Source organism: Pimephales promelas, chromosome 21, assembly GCF_988280905.1.
Source record: "Pimephales promelas chromosome 21, fPimPro1.hap1.1, whole genome shotgun sequence".
NCBI lineage: Eukaryota > Metazoa > Chordata > Actinopteri > Cypriniformes > Leuciscidae > Pimephales > Pimephales promelas.
Window position 1 is genome coordinate 23,303,195 of NC_142789.1, and position 20,047 is coordinate 23,323,241.

At 37.1% G+C, this 20,047-nt stretch overlaps 1 protein-coding gene across 2 annotated transcripts in view; it reads left to right on the forward strand.

The window, feature by feature from the left end:
* Positions 1-20,047, forward strand: part of ttbk1a (tau tubulin kinase 1a) — a 28,967-nt gene that overhangs the window by 7,496 nt on the left and 1,424 nt on the right. For both annotated transcript variants that reach the window (XM_039673635.2, XM_089125379.1), the window contains exons 3-14: positions 1,340-1,487; positions 2,390-2,463; positions 2,673-2,813; positions 2,940-3,044; positions 5,135-5,200; positions 5,338-5,430; positions 5,554-5,679; positions 5,965-6,119; positions 6,884-7,088; positions 7,251-7,417; positions 8,306-8,849; positions 17,460-18,955. In XM_039673635.2, the coding sequence (XP_039529569.2) occupies positions 1,340-1,487; positions 2,390-2,463; positions 2,673-2,813; positions 2,940-3,044; positions 5,135-5,200; positions 5,338-5,430; positions 5,554-5,679; positions 5,965-6,119; positions 6,884-7,088; positions 7,251-7,417; positions 8,306-8,849; positions 17,460-18,955 (3,320 nt within the window). The remainder of the gene's footprint in view (positions 1-1,339; positions 1,488-2,389; positions 2,464-2,672; positions 2,814-2,939; positions 3,045-5,134; positions 5,201-5,337; positions 5,431-5,553; positions 5,680-5,964; positions 6,120-6,883; positions 7,089-7,250; positions 7,418-8,305; positions 8,850-17,459; positions 18,956-20,047) is intronic.

Genomic DNA, 20,047 nt, shown 5'->3' on the forward strand with positions numbered 1-20,047 from the left:
TTGTTTTCTTTAGAACTTTGAAAACATTTTTTTTAAATGCTTAAAATAAAACATTCGGTTTGCTTTTACTAATTTGACCTAAAAATAGTGTAAAATCCTAAATATTTATTTTCTATTGTATTTCACAATGTTTCTTTGTTTGTTATACAATACATTTCTCAAAACCCTGTATGTTTTGTTTACTTTCATGTTTAAATAAAAAAAAAATGTATATTTCAAGATTTGCTATTAACTATTAATAGTTAATAGGTTTAACTATTTTTAAAATAACAAAGAAAAATACAAAACTTCAATGAATTAGTTTGGGGGATCAAAAAATATCAGTTTTAAAGAAATTAAAAGTAGAAAATAAAAGTGACAGTAAAGACAGTAAAAAAAATATGTTCTTTTTAAAAAATACATTTTTATTGATCAAACTGTCCTGGATTTTTTTTTTCATGTAAGTTGCAGATTTTCAGTAAAATGATATGGGGGCTTCTCCAAAAAAAGTATGAGGGTACATATAAAATAGATAAAGCTTCCCATCTTTTCTCCTATGCTCTTTTTGTAACAAGTAGATTATGTAACAGTAAAGCTCTTTTGACCCCAATCATGTCTTGTCAAAAGACATCACAAAGAGATCAAATTCCTCAACAATTCCCAGTACAAGGGAGAAGAGAATCTTCTCACATGACTGATCACTTCCAGTCCAAGTAAATGGGCTCAAGAACCACTAGAGAACTAGACCATCAAATATACATGATGATTTATGAGTCATTTGAAATCGCAAATCTTCTGCTTGCTTTCTCCTTTGTCTTATGGAAATGTATTACTCTATATTGTGCGGATATGAAATTTGTGACAAATTTATGCAAAGCTGACTAATGTTTGTTCAGCAGTAGGACTGCTGCACTATTGCATATCCCTGATCAATAGATGCGCCCTCTAGATCGGTTATCAATGAAACAAGGATTTTTCACATCTACAATAACATGCAGATGTAGAAGAGATTCTGTTACAGTATTATTTGTCGAGCTTGTTGTTTTAGTCTGAATTGAAATCAATATCTCAGGAGAGTAAAATAAAGGTACTATTGACGCACTTGAAATGTAAATATTACAAAGTGCTTTTTGATGTTTCCCTGATGCTCCTTATAAGGCTGCATGCATTTTTATAAGAAAAAAATCTTATAAGTTTATTTATTGAAATGGATTCTAATGAAAACAACTTTTACATTGGGAGGGAAATACAACTGTTTCCCCGACTTTAGGTTTCCCAGGCAGCTCATACTTGAAATCAATACCAAATTATACAGAAAGAAATCAGATAACATCTTGCTGTGTCCCTTTTTGATATACAGCTGAAGAAAATAGGAGGAGGGGGGTTCGGGGAAATCTACGAGGCGTTGGACCTGCTGACTCGGGAGAATGTGGCGTTAAAAGTGGAGTCAGCTCAACAGCCCAAACAAGTCCTGAAGATGGAGGTGGCAGTTCTGAAGAAACTGCAAGGTAAGACATGGTCATCATTAGGTCTTGGTTTTTGGTACAGCATCAACATCACTTTGACATTGACAAGATATCACATTGTCCGATTACTGAAGACCGATTCCCCGCAGAAATGCGCAGGATATAGTACCCTTAGAACTCCTGTATTGTGTTGGGTTGTATTTCGATCAAATAAATGCAGCCTTGTTGAGCATAAGAGACATAAAACATTTTTAAAAATCTCACTGAGCCCAAACCTTTGAATGGTAATGTATATTTTTAACCGTCTATTAAAACTATTCTCCTGCAAATGTATCATATCCATTGCTAATATTTACTGCTGTTTGGGTTGTTGTTTTCCCATTATTATGTAACTTCCTGGAGGATGATTGGTTAGTTAAAACACGTAGAGGACTGATGTTGAGGACACAGGAAAAAAACGCTTAATTAATTAACAATTAAGACAGTATTCCCAAGAAAACATGTTGGAATCATTATAGAAAAGAAAGACTCTGCTGTGTTTCAAAGGCTTTATAGATTACATCGAATGCTAGTCGCATTGTGTAATTTTATACAGTACTTAGTTGACATCATCATGACTGAGGCATTTAATAAACGCTGTAAAGACTGACCATCCCATCAGAGTTGACCATGTGCATGGCATGTTGTATATTTAGCACTGTGAATGAAGCGGCAGTAACACAGCCTACGTGACTGCGGACATGTGAAGCTATACGCACAGACACGCATTCTGATGATTCACTTCAGACATTAGTCATCAGAAAGAAGCAAAAAAACAAACAAAAAATAATGTAATGGCCTGTAGAATAAAGAAATTGTTGATTGGCCAAGTGGACATTGATCAGCCTGACTAGTAATGCTTTATATAAATTACTTTCACATGTTAATGTGATCTTCTTTTTTAGGTAAAAACCATGTGTGCAAGTTCATAGGCTGTGGGCGAAATGATAAATTCAACTATGTCGTCATGCAGCTGCAGGTAATCGACTCCCTTTCATAATATAGTTGGCGCATATTAAAACAAAGCTCATGCACAGCAATGCAAATTAGTACTTCTTCATTTGAAAATCATCATTGACCGATGAATGTCCGTGGATCACATGCTGGTTTCTCTCAAATGCTGAAGCCGTCCTTTATTGGTGTTATGGAGGTGTGAGGGCTTCACTTACACTTCATTATCACTCTCAGGGTAGAAACCTGGCAGATCTCCGGCGAAGTCAGCCACGTGGCACCTTTACCATGAGCACAACCCTCCGCTTGGGAAAGCAGATTTTAGAATCCATTGAAGCCATTCACTCTGTTGGCTTTCTCCATCGAGACATCAAACCGGTAATATCTAATAGCTTTCCTGAAATTGCCTTGAAATCTTGTGTCTAATAATAAGATAATGCAACACTGTCATTTGATTTCCAGAAGTGATTTTATTGATCAAGGATGTATGGATTTTCTTTCCAGTCAAATTTTGCCATGGGAAGGCTGCCTTCAACATACAGGAAATGTTACATGCTCGATTTTGGGCTCGCACGACAGTATACGAACACCAATGGAGAAGTCCGACCGGTATGTCACAGTTTAATTCCTTTGAAGTTAATTGAATGATTTACTGGTTAATTATGCTCATTTGTTGTATACGCTAAATAAAAGTACATGTTTTCTGGCATTGTAATGAAATATGACATTTCTGTCAATCAATATTTTTGGTTACAATCATTGATCTATATAATGACATTGTCATTCTATATAGATCAGTGGTTACAAGCCAAACGTGATATTAAATTTTGTTTTGATTGACCCCAAAGGTCTGGTTTTATTAAGAAGCGCCTGTGATTTTTTTAAGCAATAAAAAGCAATATTCACTGTAACAGTGCAGGCTGGCAGAGAGACGAGCTTGAAAGCTCATGAGAGGTTTACAGAGCTCTCTGAATCAGGCACTGGGCTGTTTCCTCTTTTAGATCATCACAAAGAGCTCTTCATTCGCACATGTTCCTCTCTTCTCCATCCTTCACGCTATCTCTCTATTCCTCTGTTCGTGCAGGTTTTAATGCAGCGGTATGAATATTTAATAAGACTGCATGCATCAGTGAGCAATGCCCCCAGGTTCAGCCCGAGAGAGTGTAATATTTTCAGGCGTCTCTCTCTCTCTCTCTCTCTCTCTCTCTCTCTCTATTTCTCCCTCTTTCTCTTTCGCCTTTCCTTTCTGCACAGCTGAGTCAGCTGCACTCATTGATTCAGCCAGGAAACTGAGTGTCATCCTTTAGTTTGTGTGTGTGTGTATCTATCTATCTATCTATCTATCTATCTCGCTTACTCACTCACTCACTAACTCGCTCACTCACTCACTCACTAGCTCGCTTGCTCACTCACTTGCTCACCTAGGCAATGCAGTGCTGCAGTATTAAACTGGTTTGGCTCTGTTTTTCTCTTGCAACCTTCAGGAGTTGTTGTCTGTTCCTGCGGCAGATAGATTGAATTTTTTGCTTACCGTAGATTGATCCAAAACTACCTCTCCAGATCAATCGATAACTTTATAATGTGGAACAAATAACAAAACAGGTTTAAAACCAGACTGTAACTTTACTGTGAAGACAATTATTCACTTTATATTCAATTGCAGCATGTTTCTTATCCAATCTGTGGTATCCATTCATATTTATGTGATCCTAAAAAATCATTTTTAGCATTATAAATAGTTTTGGTGTCCTCAGAACTGTATATGTTGCCTTTTTTTTTTTTAAATGCATACAGTATAAATAGGACAATGAAGGTCCAGAGTCATATGCTGCCATGTTTGTTTGTTTGTTAATATGTGTTGATGTTTGTAAATGTTTTAAATTGTACCCCATTTTTTAAATGTAGCTACTTGTTTTGTTATACTAACATCTTGTTATTGACAGCATTTGAAGGACATTGCATGGGGTCATTTATATAATTTTGCCTGGTGCAAATGGACATTATTTCTGCTTTTTCATTTGTTTGACCATCTTGTCTTATTTTTGCAGTTTTCGTTTGGGGTTTTAAGTTATGACGTGCATGTCTGACGTATTTCTCCATCTGTTCCTTTCTCCCCACACTCTCACCAATGGAAAGACTTTCATTGTGAGTGACTTCATGGAGTTCTCATCTTTGCTTTATATCTGACCTCATATTTTTTCATTTATAGCCTCTCTCTCTCTATATATATACCTATATATACCTATATATATAATCAGTAAAAGATTGAACACGGTAAGAGAAAATGAACTGCATCCAAATTAAATGTCATTTGTTCTGCAAAACAGATGCTACTTGTCATGTCATTTGGTTAATCGAAAATAAATTAGTTGATTTGGTTTGTAAGAAAGTCCCATTGGGACTAATACACACTCATGCACACACAGACACACAGGTAAATTTACTTGACGCAAGGTGTTTACCTTTTGCGTTGCGTGTTCAATGTTCTCCAAGAATGGAACGCTATGTTCAGTAGAGTGTGTGTTGTGCATTGTGTATCTCTCTCCTGTTGCTACAATACCACCAAAACAGAAATTAAATGAATAATACATAAAATATACACAGGAATATTTTTGTGTGATTTGTTTTGATTTAAATTGTTACAGATGATGAAAATATAATGCAAAAATAAAATGTTCCTAATACATGTCTACTTTTAGCCCAGAACCGTTGCAGGATTTCGAGGGACTGTTAGATACGCATCTGTGAATGCACATAAAAACAAAGTAAGTGCTTAGTCTATGTCTACTTATGTATGTATATCAAACAATGTATTTTACAAGATATACAATAATCTAATGTTATTTTACCTATTCATTTTAATGGAATTCTTGTGTTTGTTTGTTTGTTTGTTTTATTACAGGAAATGGGTCGCCATGATGACTTATGGTCATTGTTTTACATGCTGGTTGAATTTGCTGCTGGGCAGCTGCCGTGGAGGAAAATTAAAGACAAGGTGCTCTGACTTTCCTTGCCTGAATTGAAAATCAGTGTTTGTTCAATCTTTTTTTCTCTTTTTTAATACTTTTGTATCAGACCACCATTGTTGAAATGTACTGTTGTCATATGCATCATTTAGGAGCAGGTGGGTCAGATAAAAGAGCGCTATGACCATAGGATGCTGCTTAAACACATGCCATCAGAGTTTACTGTCTTCCTGGAGCATGTGTTAACCCTTGACTACTACACCAAACCAGACTATCAGGTACCTAGAATAGAAACTCTAACTCTCTCTATATATTGCTATATTTATTCAATAGGTATAATATTTTTAAAAACGTTTTTCCTGTTTATTTTATTAAATTTATTTTATATATGTACTGTATCACTCTATCTCTCTCTCTATATATAAATATATTAAAATATATTATAAACATATAAATATATATATATATATGTAAACGTTATATAACAATGTATAAGAAATACATGAATACATTTCATCATACAGAAATGAGTAGTCTTTATTAAGGTGTCTTTTCTGTGTCAGCTCCTGATGTCAGTGTTTGAGAACAGCATGAAAGAACGCATCATCACAGAGAATGAGCCATATGATTGGGAGAAAAGTGGGACGGACTCCATGATGTCTGCCACCACACCGACAGCAGCGCAGCAGAACACACGGCCTACAGCGGCTATGGTTGGGTAAGAATCGCATGCATGTGTGAACACATCAAACGTCATGTGTCGCACATGTCTGTGGACGTGTGACCCTAGAAATCCATCCATCCATCCATCCATCCTTATTGTAAAAGATCCTCATGTATACTATCACACAAATGCACCACACTTTACAAAACCCACACTAATTCACAGGCAGCCTCTCGAGGGATTTTGTTACTTGTCGTAGATTGTCACATAAAAGCCCTACAGATGGATGAAAGGCGTGATTAAAGTCTGAACTCCTCAAGCAACTGAAAAAAAACGAGGGACAAGCTTGAATGTGTTGTCTTATTTGTTTTTCCTAATTACTGTTATTTGCATACTGATACATTTTGCAAACTGATTTAATAGTCACAAACATCCAATGCTTCTTGGGACATTGTGGTTTGTTTTCAGTAGGTTTACATGTTCAGTGAGGAGAACACTCACTTCTCATGGAAATGTCACTGACTTATTTTAGTCCATTGCAGTTCTGGAAAGACACAGTTGTTGTATTGCTCCAGGACATGAAGAACATTTTACAATGAAAAACATCTGATGACTTTTAAATGAGTTCTGTCTCTGATGCTTCAAAGCTCTGAGTGATATTTACAAAAAAAAAATGACTATAAAGGTGAAGCAGAAACAGATTTTTTTTAAACAAACCCAAGAAGGTTTCCCAAAACATTCTCTTAGGTCATGTAGGGGTAAACTTTGTTTTGATTGTGATTGTATTTATTGATTGTGATCTTTTCTTGAACCTTTAGAGGCATAAATGTGACCCAGACGCCTGGTGACCTTCAGAGGGAAAATACAGATAATGTTGTGCAGGACGAGCACCTAAGCGATCAGGAAAACGCCCCTCCGATTCCGTCTGGCCGGCCAGCTGATGGTAGTCAGTTACCCACTGACGCAGACGGATGGGAGGAGACGGACTTTAATCGCAACAAACTCAGGATTAACATTGGAAAGGTGCTGAGCACTCCAATGAATATAATCCACTCAAATACTTTTCATGATCATAAATTAAAAAGCATTTTTGTTTATTTTAAAACTAATTAAACATTATACTCCATTTGAAGTTAAATAAGTCTGTTTTTGTAATGTTTCATTTTCTTTGATTTTATGTTGCAGGGAGGTCAAGAGGAAGACGGTAGCCGGGGTGTGTGTCCTGTGTCGCCACAACGGGGAGGGTTGGACTCTCCGGGTATGCAGGTGCACTCACTCAGGTACCGACGGGTCAACAGCCCTGAATCTGATCGCATATCTGCCGCTGATGGACGGGATGGTTACGGACAACGGTGGGTCGAAATTTTTGTATTGATTCAACTAATCTGTTATTATACTGTTTTGAGTCATAATACGTCTTGTGATGCTGTTTTTGCACGTACCTTCCACAGGTTCCACATGAATATTATGAATAAGCTATTTTCATTGATGAAACTTTAATTCACTGCATTATTCAAATAAAGGCATTACAACATTATTATTTCATATACACTGATGTTTAAAAAATTTGGGGCCCTTAAGATTTTTTTTTTAAAGAAATTTATACTTTTATTCAGCAAGCATCTATTAAATTGATCAAAAGTGACAGTAAAATATTTATAATGTTACAAAAGTTTTCTATTTGAAAAAACTAATTCTGTTATTTCTAATCATCAAAGCAACCTGGATAGAAAAGTAGCACAGTTTCCACAAAAATATTAAGCTGTTTTCAACAGTGATATTCATAAGAAAATGTTTCTTGAGCATTAAATAAGCATTTTCTAATGATTTCTTAAAGATCATGTTACACTGAAGACTGGAGTAATGATGCTGAAAATTCAGCTTTGTCATCACAGGAATAATATACATTTTAAAATATAATAAAAAAGAAAATATGTATTTTAAATTGTAATAATATTTTAAAATTGTACTGTTTTTACAGTAGTGAAACGTTTCTTTTTTTCTTTGATTTTCCAGCAAAAATAGCGTGTACATTTTCTATAAAGAACGTGTATATATTGTTTCTGTAAAATCAAAAGAAAAAATATTTATACCACTGTAAGAAATATTTTTTTCTTTGATTTTCCAGCAAAAAATGTTGTATATATATATTGTTCTCTTTAATGAAATATAGTATTGTGCACATTTATACATATTTTTGTCATTTAGCATCATAAATTCATTATTTATTCCTTACCCAGCTCTCGAATGGACATCCTGGGTTCTCCTTCTCGGCATGTTTACTCCTCCCAGCCAGCTCAGATGCTGTCCATCGACGGTTGTCGTGGAGACCGTGGTCGTAATGAGGCCTCTGCATCAGTGGACCAGGAAGCCCACAGCAATGCCTTCATCCGCTCCGTCCCACTCGCAGAAGAGGAGGACTTTGACAGCAAGGAGTGGGTTATCATAGACAAAGAAACGGAGCTCAAAGACTTCCACCACCTCCCAGGGGCCGAGCCCACCACATCCGGTACCACGGATGAGGAGCCGGAGGAATTACGCCCTCTGGAGGAAGGAGAAGAGCGGCGGAGACATAGAGGGACAGATCCGTCAGTCAGGCCCAAGACGTCACACGGTGACCGGACAACACGAGGCATGCTGCCCCTTACGGAGGAGGAGGCGTCCAGGAGGAGCGGGAAAGGCCAGTCGACCTCAGCGGAGAGCCCTGTGCAGTCACCCTGTCACTCGCTGCCCTCCGGACGGCCACGGCGGAGAGAGTCAGAATCCAACGGACCTCAGAGACAGGTAAGATTATCCTGACTAACCTGCACTGACACTCTTAGCCTAAAGATGGAGTGCATTGGTGGGTTTAAGGTGAGTGAGGCTGAAAATATTTGATGGTGTTAAAGAAATCATGAGGTCCAGTTAGAAACGCTATAATAATTTGTGTAAGACGCTTTTTTTTTTTAAAATGAATCATTCTTTGGATGCGGTGTGGGTGCAATGTTTTCAAGCTCATGAGATGCTGAAGAAAAATTCTCTGGATAAGATTTTTAAAATTAGATTCACAAACTGGTGCTGGATTTTACAAGCTAATAATGAAATAAATGATAGTGAAATATCAGATAAGATGGCAGGAACACTACTGTCATTTCTTTATATTACATTGTGTAACGAACAGCTCCGAGACACTAAGGTTGAGAATGCAAATGCAGTTTTTAATGGGAAAATCCAAGATCATAACCCTAAAACCGTATTCTGGACAAATGTGGGCAAAATAGTTTTGATTTATTTTTAAAAAATACTTCCCTTGATCTGAGCGGTACAAGACTTGGCTATTTTTCCTAAGTTTGCCTCCTGAACACACACAATTTTTTTTTTTGACTCAATTCTACAATGTTAAGTGGGTGAAAAAAAAACCCTCCTTAATCTTGTATTTGGGTCAAAAATGGGCACCCATAGACATGAATGGGAAAAACTGTAATTTATAGCATTCTAAAAAAAGCTAAAATAAAACACCAAGTGACAGCAAAGTCACTTCATCTTTAGGTTTTAACTCGAACTTATTGGAATGATATTTTAATGTAGTTAAAAAAATAAATAAATAAAACATAAAATAAGCATAATTTACATAGAAAATATGGTACTTCTTGAAGTAAATAAATTCAAAAATACCCCCAAAATAAAAAAAAACACGACAAATGGATAGACAAAACTTTATCGAAGACAGTGATATAACATTTATAATAAATAAAAATTAGGATAACACCTGAGTTCTCTGTGCCCACATTTGTCCACAATTACAGGATTAAGGGCTATAAAGTGAATACGGTTTGAGGGCTACCAGCAGGCAGTGTTCAAAGGCAAATCCAGAGGGTGCAGAAACGGGATAACCAGTAACATGGAAAACAGTGGAAACGCTCAGTAATTCAATGTTACACGTACAAGATTTCACAGAGATTGAATGTTAAAACCAGGCTATTATAGGGCGAGTTAAACAAGGTAATAAGACACAGGTGGATGCAATCAGGGATGATGAGTCCAGGCAGAGAGTTATGGGAAATGTAGTTTCATTCGGGAATGACAGTAGTACGGGGTGGAATGTATAAAATAAATTCAATAATAAATTCAATACAAAAATATACACTACCATTCAAACGTTTGGAGTCTGGATATTAATACTTTTATTCCTCAAGAAATTGATCAAAAGTGACAGTAAAGATATTTATAATATTAAAGATTTCTATTTCAAATAAATCCTGTTATTTTGAACTTTCTGTTCATCAAAGAGTCCTGAAAAAAGTGAGATTTTTGTTTTTGTAATTAGGCTCTCAAAAATGATATTGGCCAATGTATCGGTTATCTGCTTTCAAATATAAAGAATTATCGGTTACCGTGTCAGCCATTATTTTCATATCGGCGCATCCCTAGTTATGTAAATGTTTGTAATTAATTGTCTAAAAAATATAACTGAACCAACCTATAATCCTCTTTGGGGCACTTTCAATCCTGTTTTAAATGTGGTGCCTGATCTTTTCAGCCACCACACAGAGAATGACCTACATCAGGAATTTCTTGTACCTTTAGAAATTTGTTCACTTTCCACTTGTTCCAAGAGTGAACATGAGACATGTGCAGGAGACTTGGTTTAGCTTAAGTCCCGTTATAGCACTTTTACAATTTTTAAAATAGCATATCTTTCTTAAAACCAACTTTAATCTATATAAAGCCAGTGCTTTGTGACGGGGCGGTGCTATTGTCTCCTTTTTACAGGGTGTGTGCCTATTTCTTTCTCCCTTTCTTCTCTCTCCATCTGTCACTCTCTCTTTATTTCACTGTCTGACACACAGACTCATGCCTCATCTCTTCTTTTCTGACCATCAAACATTTGGTTTTCACATGATTTGCTACAATGTAATGATTCTTCTTTGTTCATGATTTATATTTTGGAAAACTGAAGTTCAGCTGTAAATAATAAGGGGGTATTCAAATTGCTCTAAGGTCATGTACACACTACAAAGCTTTGATCAGGTATAATTTTCATATGTAAAGAATAAGGAGTCTTTCTACTACAGTTTTGGGGTATGGAGGTAACCATAGGGATTTTACCTCAGTGTTGATATGAAATCATCCATGCTTATTAATATGATTTCATTGCATTAACTAGCTGCCCAGTTTAGTTCTGATCGCACAACGTGAATTTACGTGAATCCTTAAAGGGATAGGTCACCCAAAAATGAAAATTCTGCCATTTACTCACCCTAATGTCCTTTCAAAACTATATTTCTTTGTTTCTTTTCTGGAACATAGGCCTAATTATTATTATTTTTGTCCATACAATAGAAGTCAATGGTAACCAAAACTGGTTGGCAACATTCTTCAAAATATCGTCTTGTATGTTCCACAGAAGACAACATGAAGATGAATAAATAATGATAGTATTTTAATTATTTTGGCTGAAATATCTGATTTAATATTCTATAAATTATTTCACTTGTTTAATTCGGTTGTCACTCCTGTAATAACTAAACTCAATATGAACAGAATGGGATTAAAAGTAAATGCAGTGTGTACATGGCCCAAGATTATTATTTTTTCTTTTCCAGATAGAATTACTAGATGATTTCTTAAATCTTCAGCAGTTTTTCAGAAAGAAAAAAAAACACAAAAAACTCTGTGAGGAAAAACCTTTGTTATTTGGATTTCGAGGCTGCGTATTTCTTGTCCTTCAGAAAACATTTTTTTTTCTTTTTTTTTAATCTCAATATTGTGTACCTCAAAATGAGGGGTCTACTGCTGAGTGTTTCTACACATTGTTTCAACTCTGACTGTTGATTGTCTTTTTAGGACGCTCAGCACTAAACCATTCAGTAAAATTCTGCACCAATTCACATGAAAGTTATTCATTTTCATATTTTAATGTTTGCCATCCCTCATAGTCCAAAGTAAAATGTGTGAGAGACGCTCTTTACCACTAGGGCGAGCCAAATGACATATAGACCATTTCACAAGATGTAAACAACACTGGTCCAGAAGCACTTCCTGTTTCAGTTTGTAACTGTTTTCTTTATTTCACATATAAAGAAAACATCTTAAAGATGTTTGTTTAACTTTTTGATTCGGTTTTAAATGTTCTGTTGGTTGTATTTTATCCCAGCTTTTATGTAGTGTTAAAAAACTGAAACAGGAAGTGCTTCTGGACCAGTGTTGTTTACATCTTGTGAAATGGTCTATAGTAGACCAGCAGTTTTGCTCATCTTAAAAGTTAGCTAGATCATAGCTAGTTTATTCTAAATATAGCAGAGAGAGGCATTTTTCTGAACTCTGTTTGGAATAACTTGCCCCTTACTTTGTTTCGCTGTAAACGAAGTCACAGCCTTTTTCAAGCTGAACTGAGATTGCTGGATTGTCTCTTTTGTATGATAGCCAAAACCTCAAATCAAAACAGATGAGGATGCTCATTTTCCCAGCAGTCTTCACCTTTTAAATGCCCACTGCCTTTTGCTCGGCCTTTCGCTCAAAATCACGTATGACACGTTGATTTCACCCACGGAGAAAATACCAAGGCTGCCGCTGGAGCCACAAAAGAAGAGTGAAAGAGGTGTTTGCGGTAAGCACAGTTTAGGCTAGTCCCTTTTGTACCTGTTTGATGAACTTGCTCATTGTTTTTTCTCATTTGAATTCTGTTTGTCATCATTTTTATCCGCATTTACCCATTTTTATCCATGTGTGTTTGTGTTTGTATGCCCGACCATTGATTCATTTCTCTTAAGTTGTCCGCATTTACAACGATACCGATCGGTAAAATGGTTTTAGTGCTTTTTGTCTGGAATCTCTCTGCTCATTGTCTTACACATGGTCACATGTGGCACATTTTTTGAGAGGTGGATCTGCATCAAACGAACAGCCTCTGTGGAGAAGAGGCTCTTAATGTTGGCTGCCCAACCAAAAAGAAAAAAACATAGCTATCCCTTTAGCTTTGTCTCTTGTGAGAACTTGTTTCCAGGCAACCCATTGTAGGTCTGTGTAAAGAGAGCCCGTTCCTCTCTTTCCTCTGAGTGTCAGGCGTTCTCCTCACTGCATGCGACTGGGGAGATGCCTTAAATGTTACAAATACAAATCCTCCGTTGAGCTCGTGAATTTCAACGCCGGCTCTTTCTCGTTTTATTTCAGCAGGACGATGACAGGCCTCACACGGGCCCGCGCTCCAACCAGCTGCGACGTCTCGCGTCATACGTCTTCTCGTCCTCGACGCTGGAGACCGAGCAGTACCCTCACGCCGGAGGATCCTTCATCCAGCGCAGCAGGTCGGCCGAGAGCAGCCCAGCTCACGGTAACCTCCGATCGGGCTCGAGGCGTCACGCTCCCCTGCAGCCGCCCGGAAGTCCGCGCAGCAGGCACTCCATGCTCAACGTGTCCCGCGTGCAGATCCAGCAGATGCTGGCCAAACTGATGAACAAAAACAGCTGAGGAAAGCTCTCTTCTCACACACCGATGTGAAAGACTTTTTTTTTTTTTTTTTTTAAAGAACGATGAATTCATTTTTGGGAAAGATGAAGTCTTTTCTGATGCAATAAACTGTAAGAAGGGAACGACGTGTTAAAGGGAATGACATGCTTTTACACACGCTGTTCATATCTTATGAACAAACACCTTAACTATTTTTAAAAAATCAATTATAATCGATATTGCCAAAATTCATTATCTGCAGTGGCTATTCGTGTACCTCAGTTGCATGTGTTGCATTTGCAACCTGAAACATTACCGCTGCCTTTAATATGCAAGTTATTCCATTGTCTTCCATGCAAAAAATTGTGTGTCTTCTTTTTAATATTTTTACTATTATAATTTAAGTTATCAAACACGTACGTTCTAAGCCATCATCCATACTACATAATTTTCCTCACCTACACAGGCTTTCAGTTTTACAAACAAGTATTTTTCTTTCTGTGCTCTAAAGGTGCTTTTGCCTCACAAAGGAGATGTTATGCAAGGTGAATGAAAGTGTTTTAAATATAAAATGGAACCATAGGAGCAAAAGGGAATAATATGTTTATGCTTTTATAACCAATGAAGTGGCATGCCGGAGTCTGGTTATCTTTTACAAACGGAATATTAGATAATTGAGTCGGCTGTTGTGGAAGTCACAGGAAATGAAAGAACAGCACGCATTTTGGTTTCTCTGCCACTGATTAAAATTAGTATAGCCATAAATTAAGCAAAAAATAATTATATATATATATATATTAACGCAGTTTCATTTAAATAGAATCTTTTTTTTCTTTTGTTTTGGAAGGTAGATAAAAGCTTCCATATCTTATTTAATCATATATTTATGTGCATAGAGCTTTGAATGCACTGTGTACGCATTACATCTCATTAAATACCTCCTAGTTAGTCTTGGTTTGGACGCACAGTTTTGTGTTGTATGTTATTGAGTAGCAAATGTATGTTTGAGACTGCTGTAGGGTCTTTTGTGTACTGTTTTCACTATTGCACTTTAAAAAAGACACTGAGTTGGAGCCATAGCTGTTTCCTTGGCGATGTGATTGATTGCAATAAGACGTGAACCGTGGTTTTGAATTGAGCGGTAGAAGATTTGTCATTTTCTCAATTAAAATCCACGTGTTTATATTTTAAAAAAGTACTGAAAATAAGGGCATATTCCAGAAAATATTATGTACGTTAGACATTTAGTGATTAATTAGCACCTTTGTTGAATAAACTTCATTTTATGGATGTTGGCTTAAGTTGTTTTAAACAACACAGGCTTGAAAGTTAAATGGCTCTTGCAGTGTTATTGTTGTAGCAGGCAGAGATCTGTTGGTAATATAACATAAGATGCATGCCTGGATTGTGAAAGTTGATGGAAATTGTATTTATACTTTCCTTTTGTCAGGAAAGAAAAATGTTATGGTCATTAATTGTTTAGAAAACCATTACTTTCGCTAGATTTGATTTAATTAATATTTTTGATTACATTTTTTAAAATGACTCATCTAAAGATTAAACTGCTTTTTGTTTCAAAAGAAGTGTTTTTAAACACATTAGAAACATGGGAATTCAGAAAAATTTTATTCAAAAATCTGTTGTTTTTTCATGCATACAACTTAAGTCAGTTTTGGAGTGTGTACTGCACCTTCATTTTGTGCATCTTCAGTCAGTGAATATTGAAATTCTATTAGAACAGAAATGATACATTTCAAAAATGACTTGGTTTCTGTATTATATTTCTGGTACTGTCACAGTCATGGCTTCTCACATGAATGTACTGTTGTATACCCAAACAGGCTGCTAACTCTTGCACTTATTTTGCACATTTGCTTTTGCCTGGATTACATCAATATGTTTAGCTGTAATTTTACAGTAATGGCACCGACATTAACGGTGCAAGAAAAGTCGTTATTGTTGAGACTGTCCAGGTCTGTTGACTGGGAAGTACTGGAAAGACAGTGCAGTTCAAAACCTTATTTTTGCATGACTAACAAATGAAGTTGGTCCATGTTATCAAGTGAAACTAAGACAATTTTGTATGGCTTATGTTATGCCTTTCTGTTTCAATGAATTTGTATATTGATTATTGATTTACATAATAAGTGATCAGAGCAAATTTTAAAGCAAAATATTCAATTGACAAATCAATTTTTTTTGTAAGATCTACCAATACAAAATGTTTGCATGGCCCATACACTTTCATTTAGTTTTAAGTACCTTACAAAATTTTCGAAGGCCTTTTATTTTATTTTTTACCTGAACATCTGCATGTGATGCTCTAAAATACCAAAAAGAAATTAATTTAGTCGATCACATCCCACTAAACTGCTCTTATGAGTCTCTTTGATGGTTTTACTTTATGCCTCTACACAATGCCTTTGTCACAATAACACCTTTAGGGTGGGGGGAAATGCTGTATCATAGCTGTAATGTGCATGATGTATGATATATTGTTGATTGCAGGGTCATTCTATATAATGTAAAGTGAGATGGATGGATCAAAGACGTGTGGAGCATAATCATGTCTGCAGGGAGTGATAATCTTAGCTTGGTGTTGTGAGAAGCTTCACTTGAACTACAATAAACTCTACTATGTTGACACCGATACTCCGCTGAAAAGCAACAATGTACACAGAACAAGCTCTTGAAGGAGCTGATACAAGCACTGACTGTTGTCAATATTTAGTATTCGGTATATTTGCAATTAAAAACAACTACGTGTCAATGGTAACAACGCTAATTTAAGTGTGTGCTGTTAAAAAACAGTGTAAAAATAAGTTGCAGAAGGTTTTATTTAACTTTTTATGTAACCAGGCAAGTCATTTAAAGGGATACTCCACCGTTTTTTCATATTAAACTATTTTATTTCCTTAACTAAGACGAGTTATACATACCTCTCTCGTCTTAGTGGATGCACTCAATCGCTCTTTGATAGCACTTAACTAGCCCAGTATTCCGCCATACAATATAGTTATCCACTTTACACGCTTAGAAAAGTGCAACTTTTTATTTTGTGTCAGCATCCTAGGTCGAAAAAGGGAAAACGTGTAGGTGTTTGGTCGCTTCTCTGCTTGGCCCATATTGAATGAACTGGGCTAGTTTAATGCTATCAAAGTGTCTTGCACGCCAGAGCAATTGAGTGCACGCACTGAGATGACAGAGGTATGAATAACTCTTCTTAGTTAAGGGAATAACATAGTTTAATATGAAAAAAATGGTGACTATCCCTTTAAGAGCAAGATTTTATTTACAATGACAGTCTGGTATTGCTATGTAATGTAAATGGGCTGTGATCTGTTAGATTGATGTACAGTAAGCATATTACCTTTTGTATCACAATATCACTGTACAGTATGCTTGTAATATTTCCAAGTTTAGCATGTATTTTAAACTTTTTTAAATGATAGGATAATTGTACATATATATCTAAGAAAGAGAAAGTAAATCAATACTGTATACATAAAAGCATGTCATTTGGTTGGTTTTAGTCTGTATGTATTGTATAGAAAACCTGTATGTTGGATACACTTGAAAAAAAGCAAAATATGACTGGCTGCTGTAAAATGAAAAATTCTTTAACACATTTTTGTGCCTTTTTTATGTATGTAATCTAGACAATCTTAAAAAGCTTGTGTAATTAAACATAATTAAAGTCTTTGAGAAAAAAAATAGTTGTGTTGTGTGGTTGCATAACGTATAGCAATGATTTTATCTATTAGAAAGTAATAAAATAATTAGAAAAGGTATATATAAACTCAATTATGAAGTACAGTATGTCCTCATATACAGTAAGCATGTGTTGCTGGACAGTGTTTTCCAGGAATATCTCACTGAACACGATCTCGTTTCTCATCATTTTTCTTACGCTGCCTTACCAATATGGCAGCATTGTAACTTCAGCATTTTTATGTTATCCTTTAGGGACCAACCCCGAGTGAGCCTCTATTGTCACCTACTGACTACAGGACTAAATCCCCATCCTCCGAGAAGGAGATGTTTCATATCCTTCCTAAACTGCAGGCTAAGAGAGCCGACTTCCTCACCGTCATGCTTACAGGAAGCCTGCACCAGCGACGGGCCTTCACAGCCACACCGCCTGACACTCAACATGAGGGACCCAGAGATGACGATGTCACGAAGAGTGAGTCTAGTAGTGGCGCAAGCGAAAAGAGCACTGAGCGTAGTCAAGATGGGGCTCCTTCCACCTTAGTGGCCGATGATCCACACAAGGAGCCAAAAGAACCGGGTTCTGTCGCTGAAGTAGATCCTGACCAAGAGGACGTCTCGAACACCCTTGTTTTGTTTTCACCAGGAGACACAAAGAAGTCTCCCAATGTTATAAATGCGGTGGATGTGGAGCAAGCTGTGGCGGGATCTGATGCCCCGCCTCAAAATGAGCAGTTGGATGAAGTTGGTCGACTAGAGGTACAGGTCCAGGAGGACATAAACCAGGCAGAGAGGTCTTCAGATTCAAGGCAACCTGATGCAATTAGTGTTGACCCATCCATACAAACATCTAAACTGGTGGTAACTGTCTCAACAGCTTTGGTGGCCTCAGCCTCAATTGCATCACCCCCTTTCTCCAAAGTGGAGCGAACTTTTGTACACATTGCAGAGACAACCCATCTGAATGTCATGTCTTCCAGTGGTGCACAGGTTCTTGAAGTTTTAGAGGAGGTTGAAGGCAAATCACAATCCAAGCGGATAAAAGACAAGTCCGTCCTTTCTCAAGAGCCAGGAGTAGTTGCAGCATGTGTCCAGTCTGAAGTGACCTCTCAGACTCTTACAGAGGAGGCTCGGGTACTCAATGTTCTGCATGAGACTGCAAAAAAATGGGAAGGTCTTGTGGTTCCTGGACTCTTAGAGTCTAGGGAACCCATCCATCAAGGTTCATCAACTGAATCCAAACAGGATAAACAACTAAAAGAGGAATGTCAAGAAGAGAACACAGTACCTGAAAGTGTTTCTAAAACTCCACGACCAAGGAGCAAAAGTCGAATTCCTATCCTAGTCCCAGAAGAAGAGCCAGGATCTGAACAATCCCTGCCCACCAAAGAGCAACTGCGTAGAAGAGCCATGCAGCAAGACCTTGCCCGTCAAGCTGTAGAAAGACAACGTCAGGGCCGCTGGATGAGACTAAATTCCAGGACTTCATCCTCACTATCTTCTGGAGACGAGCCCAAGAGACCTTCAGAGACTCTTTCTACTACAGGCTCAGAGGAAGATATTCACGTATCTGATGATTCTGTCAAGAAACTCAAGAAGGCGGCTGAGGAAAAGAACCAAACAGAGTGGCACAGCAGGATCCCACGGCCAGTTACCCCAATAAGAAAGCCTTCAACTAAACTAGTAGTAGTGGCTCCTGTTATCCAACCTGAAGCTGGAAATGCAAAATTAGAACAAAAAGCAAGCAATGGGTAAGTTCAATTCTTCAAGCATGTTTGACAGCCAGGGTTGTGCACCATTTAGAATCAAATTGAGAATGCGTTTATTTTGAATTTCTTTGGATTGCAACTTCAGCTCAAATTCCAATTCCGTTTTCAAAAGGATGAAAAACATTTAAATTCAAACTTAAAGGGTTAGTTCACCCAAAAATGTAAATTAAGTCTTTAATTACTCACCCCAATGCTGTACCAACCCCGTAAAGGCCCGTACACACTGGGACGAATATCAGCGCGCCTTATTCGTCAGCGCTTTTTCAACGCGTTTTTTGTGTTCACACCCAAGCGATTTTCGCTGACGATGAGCCGAGTGAACATGCAAATTCATTCCCTGACATGAGATGGCGCCAATTTGCTCTGCAATACCACTCATATCAGTTTTCTTTTATCAAGATGTTTGTAGTCCCTGTCGCGTTTGTCATATGTTCTAACACCAACGAGAACAGCTGCTCTACATTCATCTTGCCTTATTTCTTCCTGGCTGTGTAGACGGCAACGCTACTTGGTGTAGATCTTCTTCTCCGTTTTGTGTTTGAGCTCCCCCAAGTTCTGTTTTACTGTAACTTCAGAAGCTCCAAACACGTGAGCAAAAGCGCCAATCTCATTGGTCGGATAGTTTTTGACGCAGCGCGTAAAAACTAAAAAAACGACCCGAGGCGTTTTTTTTTTTAAATGACGGTGCACACTCACATTGGCGTCCATTGTTTAGTCACGAGGCGTTAAACTTCGGCGAATAACGCACGCGAAATTCGGTGTGAACAGAATTTCGCATGCGAAATAAGACCTTTGTTCGTCTTCGGAACACAAATGAAGATATTTTTGATTCAATTTGAGAGCTGGGTCACTACCACGTAGGCACCCAAAGGGATCGAAACTTGACGGCTCAGAAAGTCATTGAAGAAAATGTTTAAATATTCCATGTGACTACAGTGGCTCAACTATATGTCCATTTTTGGGTGAACTTTAAGAATTTAATTGGAGCCATCTCTTTAATTCTGAATTTTACGCAATCCAGTTGACACCACACCAAAAGTATGACTATGGTAAATTAATTTTTTTTTAATTATT